The 14,135-nt window shown below is 31.7% G+C and overlaps 1 protein-coding gene across 6 annotated transcripts in view; it reads left to right on the top strand.

Annotated features, from left to right (window-relative positions):
• Positions 1–14,135, top strand: part of LOC113522858 (cyclic nucleotide-gated cation channel alpha-3) — a 168,341-nt gene that overhangs the window by 69,841 nt on the left and 84,365 nt on the right. For all 6 annotated transcript variants that reach the window (XM_031914005.2, XM_031914006.2, XM_031914007.2 and 3 more), the window contains one exon: positions 12,818–12,944. In XM_031914005.2, coding sequence (XP_031769865.1) covers positions 12,818–12,944 — 127 coding nt within the window. The remainder of the gene's footprint in view (positions 1–12,817; positions 12,945–14,135) is intronic.

A 14,135-nucleotide genomic window follows, 5' to 3' on the forward strand; every position in this document is an offset into this window, starting at 1 on the left:
GTGATCATTCTTTTGATTTATCATCTACACTAGTACATACGTAATCAACAAGTAATTCAAACAGCTATGGAAAAGCGTATGTTCGGCATTTCCATGATAGAATACGAAATGAGAACATTCGTAGTAGGGCAGTGTGATTGTCATAGTTTTATGAATGATATTTTTAAATAACGTATTCTCCAGGTGGATAGAATATGAGGTTGTTATTGAAGTAGTTTGTCAATGAATGCCGTATTGGTATCCACAGCACGTCTCGTTTCGTACTATGAAGTTGTAAAATAGCTTTATTTGAATATATTGTAGAGCGAATTTACAATCGTATCATGATATTCTCGAACAAATATTCTTTATAGATTTTGTTCTGGTTGGCTTTTATTCTGATTTGGAGATATTATATGTATGTTTCTTTACTGAATAAAAGATTTCGATAATGCGGCGTGAAATCAAAACCATTAGCATACTTTTGAGGGAGTATTTACCCAGTGAAAAGTTTTGAGCGTCTCATACTTATAAAGCGTGTGCAATGTAATACGAGTCAAGTTAATACGCGAAGTTCTAATATTTTTGTTGCTATTAGATTCATATTTTTTTTTCTCTATGAGAAATGTTTGACTGACAGAATAATTTCTAATGATTCAAATTTTGCATAATATGAAAATAATAACATTTTTAGGAAATCATTATACAAAGAAAACATTGTACAACTTCTTAAATTATTATAAACAGAGAAAAGTAGCTTTTTTTAGCTGTAATGCGAGTATTAACTTCGAAAAAGTACCTAATCCTTATTAAATATTAGCTATTTCGCGCGGTTTTTCTTGCGTGAATCGGAACATAAAGTGTCTTATGTGCTAAGTTTGGATCTAACCTATTTCTAATGTACCAAATTTCATTCCAATCTCTTCAGTAGTTTCTGCGCGAAAAAGTAAGCGTAAATGAACAAGGAGAAAGGAATTTAGAAAAAGTACGAGGTCGCAGGCAAAAGCTACTATGTAATAATTGCTAACTCCCTTATAGACTCCTATGTAATTGTAATAACTATATATTCTGGTATCCCTATTCACACACACATGAATTAAAAAGATGACTTGTTTTTGACAAAGCGTTGCATGAAGACACTTCATCAGAAGGTTCATTAGAAACTTTCATAAAACTAATTGTTGTACGTGATGGATATACAAAGTAATTATAAATGATGAAATTGTAAACCATGTTACAATGTTTCCATAATTACCAACTCACAAGAAATGCTAATTACTAAAGCGGCGAAAAGTTTCAGAATTCAGGTGACTTAAATGTTCCGTCTTATCAAAGGACTTAAAATTATAAAATTGTTTTTAAGTTCAATAGCTCATTTTATATAAAATAAAGGTTTACTTTTATTCATATTTTACATACTTTTATTAATATTAGTAAAATTGAATTTCACCATCATTTCTTTGTGTTGGATTTGAAATTATATTTGTGACGATTTCATAAAGATATTTTTAATCTTTGAGGAACAAAAAAGTGCTTGTTGCAAAGTAAATCTAATAAATTTATCTACTAAACATACAAACACATAAAAATTATTCTTATTATCATATGTGTGTTCATGATAGAAGTTTTTTTTTGCGTGGTAAAATGTAAATTTTTGTATTCATTTTCTAGTATTTTGTAAGGTTTTAAACTTCAGAATAGATAGGTATATAATCTAGTAGGTACTCTAGTGCATGATACTACATAACTTCGACAACTTTTCCGTCACATGCACCATACTTAGTAGATAAAAGTTTCGTGTTCAAAAGTCTTACTTTTTATCGTGCAGACAAAATGTCCGTGAAAAATCAAGAAAACTGGCAGCGCAACGAAGCGAAAGTTCGAACTGGCTTGCGACCGATCGCGCGGAAGCGACGAGTGAAGGCTGAAAGCTGAAACACACCACGTCGTGCGGTGGCAGAATCGCTATTATATTAGGCTTTCGTGAACTTTAAATGCATATATATTTATATATAGGTATAGGTATTACTTTAATAAATACTTTGTGAGGTTGCTCGTTGTCGACAAATAATCCGTCAATTTGTATTAAAAATAAAATAAAATAATTGAATTTTAAAAAACAAAATTCAATGCAATAAAATATAAAGTAGGTATTCTATATAATATTTACTTTTCAAAGACCACCACAATTTGTAATTTAAATAAGCACTTTACAATACAGTTCAGAATGTAATTTTTATTAAAATAACTTCATTGCCACAGAATTAACATAAAAAATAAACATTTATAATAAGAACAATAGCCATTAAAACATTTACTGTTTAAATGTATATTATTCTTATTTATTGTTGTGTATTTGAGCCTAATTCAAAGAATTTCGAAATTCGAAATATCTCCCATTTTTCCCCGTAGGTGAATACGGGGAATGTTATCCAGCCATTATGGCGAACATATTTCGTTGTTTTGTTTGAGTTCCCATTAAGTGTTAAGGGTATTTTCCAACAAAAACATGATGGCTATGGACTCGCTTTAATCTAAATTTACCTATATACATAAGTATGCAAATATTATATGTACCCAGAGAACTTACGCTCGTAACGTATATGAAATATGTACTTATACGTAAAAACGAAAATGTGGAGTCAAAACGCAGCGATAATGCTTTTTTTTATTAGCATTAGTAGGTACTTACAAATATGTGGAACCGAGTAATTTCCAAACAGCAAATGAAAATAATATTTGAACTTATAAACCGCACTATTACGTGATCAATTGAGTATGAAAGGTTCAAAAATTATTTTCGTATTTGGACCCATGTTCTTTGGAGAAAGTTGTTCAGTATCCATGAATACTCTTGTTGGGTTGATTGTTACCCTTACTTTTATCCCTGCCATTTCCGTTACATTATGTTACAAGGACTGAACGAATAAAGCATCAAAGGTGAGAAGGGGTAACTATGACGGTGATTTACTTGACTGTTGAAAGGAGAGCAATGTGTTTCGGATTTATAAACGAGTATTTCCAGTACGAAATGTGCTTGCTTCGTTAGATTTTTGACGTTAGATTTTTGTTGTTTGAGGAAGGGCGGGTGAAATGACAATCGGCCTATTGCTACCTCAGCTCACTAATGTTGCTTTGGGTATCCTGAATATATTTTTCGGATTCTATTTCTTATTGAATCTCTGATCCTAGCATCTGGATGTAATTTAATTGCTTGATCGCTTTTTATAAACCTTAATAATTACAAGTTACACTTCTTTGTGAAAATATTATAGGCTAAAGAATGTCATTGGTTTATTGTAATTTCAGCAGGCTTATTTTTCGGTGTAAGTCGGTGGTTTCCCGTAAGTATCTTCATTAGTGAAGTTATTACCATAGTTATTATTATATCTAGTTGAGTGACTTAGAGCTTTGACTAACAGTTAAACATAAGGTATATATATTTGAATAATCAAAACCAAGTTTAAAAAAATAACAACTTGGACCTATTTTACTGAAGTCATAATAACAGTTTTTTTCCAGTTCCAGAATCGACCGTATCGACCTAACTAAACACGAAACATGTTCTATTCGTACCTAGCATATGATGTTAACCTGTATTAGAAAGGGATAGCAATTGTTCTCTACTTGTTCTATTAGACGGAACATGCTTTTTTCGTATTAAGCATATGGAGTTAACCTAGATTAAAAAGAGATAGCAGCTGTTCTGTGCTTTGGAACTGTATTCTAGATTTGAATAGTGTTTCGATATAATATTATGTTACTTTAGAGCAAGCTGTTATTTTGGAACATGCAACTATTTTATTATCGAAACAGAAATAGATGGAACAATTTTCTTTATTTTACCCTTTTATTTATTTATTTATTTATTTACAGGATTACTAACATAAGATACAGCTACAATAAAGCTAAGTTTTAATACAATACACTGGCAGCTCAGATCTCACCGTTCTTACATTTATAGGCAACCACAGCATGCCTTGTGTTTGACAAACATTAAAATATAATTAAATTATTAAATGAGTAAAGATATTAACAATATGAATCTTAGATCACCTTTATTAACAATATAGGACTATTTGATAGTTAAAAGTTTGGTAAGCACACATTTTTTTAATGTAATACCTACCGTTTTAATTTACGTGTAATTAGATCAATAAAGCTCGACTAGTTTCGGGATCAGTTCGTAATCCTTAGTCATGAGCGACTGTGAATCGAGCGAGAGTCGGACTGCGCGCCTCGGCTCGACGAAGCAAAACTTTTAAACTTTAAAACACTAATACTTTATATTTAATCCAGAATAACATTAATTACCCACTTACAGTATTATCTCAAGTGTAATTATATTCAGTTATTAATGGGGTAGCGAGTGTCAGGTGTTCCCTAATAAATGCATTAAGATATTATCAAAAATAGCTTAATATCAGAGACATTAATTAGGAGGTTGTAGCGACACAAATCTTAACGATGTTGCGGCACGTCTAAGTAATTAGTGAAAACAGAACCGCCTTTAATAAACACTAGCTTTGCTCGCGACTTTGTTCGTGTGACCTGGATATTTATAGGTATACGACTATAGTAGGGAAGCAGTGCATGGTTAGCTGTCCTGTACAGCTACAAGTGGTGCGACAAAAAGAAGGCCTACGTCCAGCATTGGATTAATGTGGACTGAATAGATAGATAGATAACTGTACAACGACAATTTAATGCACTTACTATGTCTAGGATATGTTATTCGAGCGCAATAAAAATAGTCTATTATATTATATATATTTTTGATAAATTTTTCAGAAAATAAATTTTTTAAGTCGATAATATCTAAACGGAGGATCGTTATAGAAATCGCTACTTTTTTTTGAAAAGCATAATTTATTTGGGTATTTTTTAATTTATTAAACTTTAATACATCTAGAAAGTGTAAATGGCGGACTTAACACCATATTTATCGGAGTTATCTGTATTATATATCTGTATTTGATATTTTGTGTTATAAATTCAAATAAATGAATGATCTTTAAGAGATTATTTCATTACTATATTTTGTCACGATTCAGAGCAGAATGTACCTACGTCTTTAAACTTAGATAAACACCTAGTATATATACATTTAGTAATGTATATTTTAGCCCTGCTTGATTAATAATACGAAAATTATATTAAAGGTAAATAATTTCGTATCCAAATAATCAAATATCTAGAGCTTAATTCATGGCAATTGAATTATTCATTAGCTACCGCTACATTCAACGGTGGCCATCTTTCATTTTGACAGCTACTTAAAATTTTAAGGGTTTTCAGAGAGTGATTACTGAAAGTCGGAGCCTCTGGAGTCCTATTCTTTTATACTTTAGTATTTTTACGTAACATTTCCATTCCAGTTGTTTTGGAGCAAAATTCCATACAAAACGTGATAATTGGAAGTGTTTATAATTGTGTATACGTATAATATCATCCCGGAGGAGCTGCGTGCTCGTCTGATAACATATAAATGTACGTTTCTGTTGCGGCTATTGTGTGGTAGAGTTATATCTTTAATTTTATAGGTAGGCGTTTTTGAGAGACGGAAATGGTAAAGTAAGCATAGCATAAATAATATAATATAAGTACAGATAGTATGTTTCAATAGCACTCAATGAAGAGGTAATCAAGTTTAGTTGAAACTTTAACTGAACTACTTTTTAAATTAAGTTAATAACAAATTGAAACATTTTAGTAAATTAATTTGTGACATCTACTGACTACTAGAAAATCACTATTTTAGTTAATACTCATCATAAGGTTTTCTTTTATGGTTGATAATGGAATGGTAACTCCACTTGCGCCAACGGTATACGCTGGCGGGGCACCAGTGAGGGATGATAGGTGAGAATGAAAAGGCAGGTCAGTTAGCTCATCGTGATGGATACACCTGAAATTTAGCACGATTGTTTCCAGGGGGGACCACGTGGAGGTTGACCTGACAGGGTATATTGCTAGCAATGAGACTGGTAGTCCGCGTTAGTAACAACGTCTCTTCCACCCCCATCATAAGGTTAGGTCACTTATTCTTAGGAGACAAATTATATACGCTAGTGTGACCACCACGCTAGCGTATATAATTTGTCGATTGGTAAAGATGAAATAGTATATAGCTACAAATTTATCAGGAATTAACCACGATGGTTCCCAGGAACTTGTTAGCAATAGGGTCGTTATACCCAATTACAAACAATTTTTCCCCATTCGATATAGATAGGTTCATACAAACACAAATTCCTTTCGCAGAGAGTGAATATATTGCTATTTAGAGAATTAATTACACGATAAGAGAATAAATCCAATTTATTAAAATTTAAAGACAATTTTGTTGTCTCAGATATAAAACAAATCAATGGTTCTTAATATTTTTAAGTAAAAATTACATCAGAAAAAGTTTCTAATATATGTTTAAAAATTTATTAACTTATAATGATGTGTTGTGTCGCATTGCGGTGTACTTGGCTTGGAATTATGTATATTCTGTATTCCATGATGTAGTTAAATATATAATCCAGTAGGTAAAGTTGTTTTAAAAGAATAAAGAATAAAAGTCATATTTATCTATCTATACACATTATTACTTTTTATTCTAGGACAAAAAGTCTAATTGTTAATTATGTGTGTGTGCTAGAATTTATCAAAATTTGTTTAGTCGTTTTATTATTTATAAAAATATCTATAGTGTGGTTAAGATGAAAATAATATATAAAAACTTTGTATTCTTACTTTAAATAAATAAAAAAAAAAAAAAACAAATAAACGACGGGATTTTTCGTAGCATTAAAATAATCAAATTTATAACGTAAATTTATCGTCTTTTCAGTCATCCAGATTTTTCTTCACTCTTCTTTCATCTTATAATTATAGTATTTGACGTCTATGAGCTCATTTAATTAATATTTATTATACTTTGGAAGTTTGCTTTTAAGTAATTTTTGTTATTTGAGATTTTTTTTTTAATATGACTACGTTAATTTTGAATTATGATTGATTGTCATATTATATGACTACATAAAAAAGTAACGTGTATATATTTGTGTGATAGCTTCAGTAATTTTTTTCACATACTAGGTGGATTTTTAATGAATTAAAATCCTAAAAATGGCACATTGTCCCATTGGCGGTATTATTTGTATATCGTATATGTTTTAACGTGGTATTGTATATTAATAAATGTCTGTATGATAATTAATATATCTCAACTTTGGAAATCAAGTCAAAACTAAGTAAAAGTTGACTAAGTAAAAGTGACTAAGTAAAAGATATATGGAGGAATTTTTTTTAAGAAAAAGAATTCCTCCATGTATCTTTTTACATATATTCTTCTTTTTCATTTCAATTATCCATTAATATCTTATATAGTTGGATACAGACAAATCCTTCCTTCTAAGAAATGTTATCGTTTATAAATAAGAATATTAACCATTTTTATAATGCTATGATATGGTATGGTTTTATATGCTATTGGTAGATTTTTTCGAATTTTCCTTCCATTCTCTTGCATTGGTGTATTGTGCTTTATTTTCTTAATGGCTTTTTACAATATTCCGTGAAAAGGAGTGGTGAATTGTATGGTTCCATATAAAGAGTACTACGAGAAGAATTAAAAAAAAAAACATTATAATGGAGCTAAAAGGTTAGAGGAGAAAATAGAAAAGACTTTTTCCCGGAACATTTAATTTAAAATACCTTGTTGCTTATTTTATACAACTTGCAATCGACAGCTTCCAATAAGGCGTTTCGAAACTTAAACAATGGAAAGAATTTATGCGCATAAAACATGGCAGCAAAATGTTTTTTTTTTTTTTACAAAAGAGCACAGACGTATTATCGCTGGAGCATGTGAATATCAAGTAATCACAGGGCGGTCCGTACCTACCTACTTGGTATTATCTTGCGGCACAAAAGAAGGCCAAAACGTTGGTTATTCAACCGGATGAAAGTTCTGTTCGATGCACGTTTTCTTTTATCTTTAGGTTCATCTAGAAAAATTCTTTATTGTAATAAAAATTATTATATTGTTTGTTTTGTTTAATCAATTTTGGGTATGAAATTTATTGACTATTTGTTTAAATTATTAAGACAATTTTGTTAAATAGTACTATTAAATTATTGACATAATTATGGCTATTATGGTCAGAAATTAGATCAGCTATCTGGTATTACCAATGTACCGTACGATGCAATAGTAAGTATTTTAATTTGCACAAAATTATACTAGATTGGTTCGATGGATAGTCTAACTCCGAACCTAATTAATGCAAAAAAAAGTTACCTAATTTTTTTTTAATAAAAAAAATTGTGATTAATGTAAATCATTTCTACACGGGACTAGATATGCCCGCAACTATCTTCGCTTGATTGGGATGTAGATAGACTCAGATAAAATAGTAATCTATGTCCTTGTTATTATACCTCCTTACTATACTCGAGCCAATAAAGTGATAAAACGTAAGAAAAGAACGTTTTCTCATGTTAATAAAGACCAAACACATTTCGTAAGTCATAAAAAAAAGTTCGATTTCATTTTGTCATCTTAAAAAAATACTAAGTCAAGCTTTAATGAAGGAAAATGCATTGCATGTGCATCATAAATTTTCATAGTTGAAGTTATAACAAGACGAATACTTAACATTTCTGCTCAGTGGACTGTATGTTGTCACGGAGGGTATTTTCAACAAAAAACAAGCACATTTCGGTCGGAAACTTTCGCTTGCGGCCTGACACCGGTCTCTGTTCAAAACTAACTGAATAACTTCAGAACTCCGGCTATGTTGAATATTATTATCTTTTAATGGTTCTATTATGTAAAGTGGGAAGAAAGTAATAGTGGTATATTAATAGATTTAAATGAACATACTTAATGGTATTGGTTGTCTATACTATATCCTGATAGCTTGCTTTTTCTTTTATAAATAGTGATTTTAATGCATTTAATGTGTTTTTAAATACACAATCAGGACTTAACGCGATGAAAAAGCTGTATTTAAAAATATGTGTAAACAACGAGCATGCAACTCACCTGATAGTATGTGACTACCGCTCATGAGCACCAGAGGCATTGCAGGTGTGCTGCTAGTTTTTTAAAAAGAAATATGCTCTATGCTTTTTCCTTGAAGGTTATGATATCGTATCGGTTCCGAAATACTGCTGTTTTAAGTGTACAAATAATAAATAATAGACTCTGAAGATAATTTTTACAGTAAACTGTAGTAGATAATTCTGACAATGTAATACACCTTGAAACAGGATGGAGAGTTCGAATGACAGAAACAGGATTTTTCAAAAAGTTTGATTGTATTTTTTTTTATGTACGTATTTTGAGATTGTTTTTCTAATTCTGAACCGATTACGATAAATATTTTCGCAATCGATAATGTTTACTATCACCACGTAATACACTGTATTTTTAATCTTATATTTATTCTGTCGTGGATAAAGTCCTTTAAAATAAAAACACATACTGTAGCGATACACGTGTAGCAATCTTTTGAAGTATTAAAAAAGTAAATGTATCATGTAGATGGCTGTTTATGCAAATAAACAGTCATAACGTATGATAAGCAGACGGTATAGTAACAAGTCCCAGGCTTCCGCACTGCGTCGCAACATGTCATTAAAATTTACCAAAACCACTGCCTGCGACTGAAACAATCCACATACGTTCCTATTTACATACTACAACTGGCTTGTGTGTGACGTCATACTACAGATATTTCCAGAAATTTACTATTTTTATAGTGTGGTTCAATAGAAATTAGATTTATTCAATTAACGTCACTTGTATTTTCATGTGTTGAATATTAATTGTTGGGTATCGATTTTTAATCTGTAGATGATTAGAGGTACCAATAATCTAACAATTGATTATAAACAATCAGTCATCTATATTGAGATACTTTCGATTTATCGATGTAATCTTTTTTTTTTATACAAGTTAGAATCGCAAACAAGCTGACGGCCCACCTGATGGAAAGTGGTAACCGTCGCCTATAGACATGAGCAGTACCATAGACATAACAGAGTATACTGTTTCGCCCATGATACCCCCCATGCGTTGCTATTCCTGAGGACTCAGGTGTTATTCCTATGTACCCAGTAAATTCACGCCATATCCCACCCTTCAAACCGAAACACAGTTATGCAAACACAACTGCTTCACGGTTGAAACACGAATGGGACAGAGGTACCCAAGCAATCGACTTTTATACAAATCATAGTATCTACGAGAATAATACTATTTATTATTATTATTTATAATTTAATCGACAATATTGTTTTTGAATTTGTTATCGATACTATGTTTAATATGAATGTTGCGTCTGTTATTGAACTACAATAGTACAGTAGGTTATACTGTGTAGATATTCATGTCAGCGCTATCGAGAGGCCACACAATAGATTATTCTGGGTAAACACTATTGATTAACTTGCAATGTAACGATTGCGATTATTAGTCAACACCAGTATTTACCCGGGGGACATTCTCAGATCTATAGCGTCCTAGTGCTTTATATTTATTTTGACTTCGTTAGGTAACTTTTCAGCGGAGTACCGCGGAGTTTCTTTTCGAATCGTAATTTGGACCGGAACTTCTAGCGGTTGGGTGCTAAAATGAACAAAATTGTGGACCGCGGTTTATAAAAAGAATAGCGTCGTAACAATGAGCTCATTCGATTTGTGCTTTTATTCATTCTGTTCGGTTCACCAAGATGGTTCGCTTTTATTGTCTTTATTGTTTCTCTTTTGTATAGTGATTGGCCCTTTGAGCAGCTTTCATTGAAGAATATATCCTACACAGTTGATTAATTATTATAATAAAGCATCTATTTATTACTCAATTTGAAATAAATTACCATTGTACTAAGTTGAATGGAAATTATGACATACTAAAATAAATATGAAGTCAGAACTTTTTAAATTTTTAGACTAATTCTTTATTTCTAATATTATATACCGGATAATTGATATTTAATATATTCGGTATTGGGTCAATATATAGTTATTATAAGTGCAATATATACATATATCTAAAGCACTTGTTCGAATATTAATGGAGTACCTTTAGGCCAAATCTGCTAAGTACCAGCTGGTTTCCTTTGATTTTGTTTAACGCAGAGTTAAGAAGCTCATAGAAGAGGATTTGTTGCTGCATTTCAAATTTCAAAATGTTCTAGACACCGCAATAGAATTGCGCGATTCTTTGTGTTTTATAGGATACATTTTGTAGAGTATATTTTGTAAAGAAATTCATGATCTAGTTCCTCCATCATCATTTCGGGATCGGGGGACTAAACGAGAAGAAAGTCTTCACTCGTTTGTCGTAGAAACACTATTTGTATGTACAAAACGCTTTATGTTCTTTCTTCATCATGTTTTCCTTGCTTATATATTTCCAATAATATACAATCTAGACCAATTAAAGGCAAATGTAAATAGATTTATAAATTGGGCTTATTTTAGATGACATCATTATTTTCCATCACGTTAGATCAGAAATAATCGCGAGACTCATCAATTGTAAAAAAGAGTTACTCAAACCTAATTATGAGTATGTGGTGACGGCAAAATCATACTATATCATCATCATCATTATATCAGCTTTTAACAGTCTACTGTTGAACATAAGCCTCCCTTTTAAAGGGGTTTTGCCCGTAGTTGCCACGCATGGCAGGCGAATTGGCAACCGCAGTTAGGCTTTAGAGATGTTTTAAGAGAGACTGTTGTTCATACCTCGCCCTCCCTTAGTCGCCTCTAATGACACCCACGGAAAGAAAAGGGTGGCCTATTCTATGACGGGACCATACGGCCGGCAATATATCATACCACGGGATAATAAATTGTAAAAGTGCCCTTTAAGCGCCCTCTGAAGTACGGGGCGTCAATCATTTTTAATAATCCAAACACGATGATTGGACTGGGATTTGATTTTGAGATTCTCGGTCCGCATTCAAGGGTTCTTCAACTAAGATGTGCCGCTTTAATAAATAAAAGCGGCGACAGCTCAGTTGGAGTCGGGCTTAAAAGGCCTTTAGTTACCGTGAAATATTGAACGTTTTTAATCGCGTGTATAAACCCTTTAATACTGGACAGCTGTCAATATGTATAAGATTTATTTAAAAGATAGGTAAAACACTATTTGTATTGCTATTGTACTATTGTTATTCTTACCTTTGATATCTGTAAAACAGACTATAAATTGATTAGTTTACTAAGACCTAGGCTATGGCTTAGTAATTTATTACGTCAATAGGTTGTAAATTCTAATACAAACTAATACCAAAAACATTATGTGCCAATAAAATTCACCGACTATTTATCTCTCTGTTGATAATAACACTGCTAATAACTTCAATTAATTGTCCCCTGTTTCGCCATCTGTCATTCATGTGTGTCCGTGGTATTGTTCATTTCTATAGGCGTCGATTGCCACTTTCCATCAGGTGGGCCCTCAGCTTATTTGCTATTTTAAGTAGCATAAAAATGTAACTACTACAGGATACGGACGTATAATCTTCAGGAATGACAATGTATAGAGGATAGGTGTTATAGGTATAACAATGTATGTTTTAAGTATCTGTGATGTTATAAGTTTCCATCATGTGAGTCATTAGTATGCCCTTAGTAGTTGAATAAACATAACCATTTTAATTTTGTAACTGAATTTGGAATTTTGACACTAGGAAATTTTCTACATAATTGCAATTTGATTAGAGTAGGATGTGAGAGTTTAATTAGCGCCCGCTTTTTACATTTTTCAATCTCTTAATAATTATTGGTATATGATTTTCATATTGAAATATTAATACGATTGTTTCAGAAATGATGACGTGCCGGCTGGGCTCCCGGCGGCTGGGTGGGTCCCGTGGCTCGCTGCAGGCTGGCACTTGCACCGCCGCTAGCGAGCTAGACCTTTCCTCGCGTTCGCGACGTGCACACAAAGCTAGGTAAATATTTAAAATGTAAACATTAAAAAGAAATTGTGTCCTCTTATTTCAGAAATCATGGTTTCGCGCCGCTGCGTAACCGGTCTGACATTTATGCCATTTTTGTTCATTAAAAGCGCTAACTGTTGTAAATAGCAAAGAATAAAATAATATTTTATATAATATTTGTTTAGATATAAATATTGTTATAATGTGAAACTAAATGTCTAGTTCAATCCTAAGTATGTATAAGGCAATATTGGCGCAACGCGTGATCCGTTGTCAAGAAACCGTGTGTTAAGCGGTTATGTTTATGTTATATTAAAATTCTCCTGAATTTTAACTGACTTAAGGAAATATATGTACGCATATATATATCTTATAGTATATTAACGTACATGGCGTGATCATAAAAACCAATCTACATCAATACTGCATATTAACAAACGTGAAAATTTGTGAAATTAGATGAATATTTGTTACCCTTTCAAGCAAAAAAACAACATAAATTTTTTATTTTGATATTTTATGATATATATTTATAATTAGATACGATATCTCAATGCACGTTTGTCGTTCGATTTGAAAGAACGGATTGTTATGATAATAGTTCTGCTTATGTGAAGCTTCCCCTCCACGTGCAATGTTTTTTATATAAAAAATGATGATTGATATGTTTCAATTCTTTTTTAATATTATTCTAGGAGAATGAAAGAAATATAAAAAATTATATTCATATTGTGATGGAGTGATAAGTGATGACGGCGAAGTGCTATGTGTTATTTTCAGGACGTTGTAAGAGACGAATTAAGAAATAATGCATAATGCGCCAATGTAAGAGAAAAAAAACATGAAATGAATCTCTAAATATATATTTGTATTATCTATGAAAAATATGGCTGCATGCCCAATAGTGGGATATTTGACTTGCACCTATTGATTAATACAGTAACAAAAATAAGTATCATTTATGGTTTTTTACTAAGCTATAAAATGTGATTCCACAAAAAAAAAACCGGTCATGTGCGAGTCGAACTCCGGCAACGAGGGTCCCGTACAAAATCATCGAATTAAAACTTTGTTTTTTTTTTGTTAAATGATTACAAATTTGCAGTTTTCGGTTTTTCCTTTCCTTGTGCTACATGACAATGATTTTTGCCAACTTTCATGATTTCAGGTCCACGGGAAGTATTCTGTAGGTTTTGATTCCTT

This window comes from Galleria mellonella, unplaced genomic scaffold (genome assembly GCF_026898425.1).
Source record: "Galleria mellonella isolate WM207_F2 unplaced genomic scaffold, CSIRO_AGI_GalMel_v1 utg38, whole genome shotgun sequence".
Classification (NCBI taxonomy): Eukaryota; Metazoa; Arthropoda; class Insecta; order Lepidoptera; family Pyralidae; genus Galleria; species Galleria mellonella.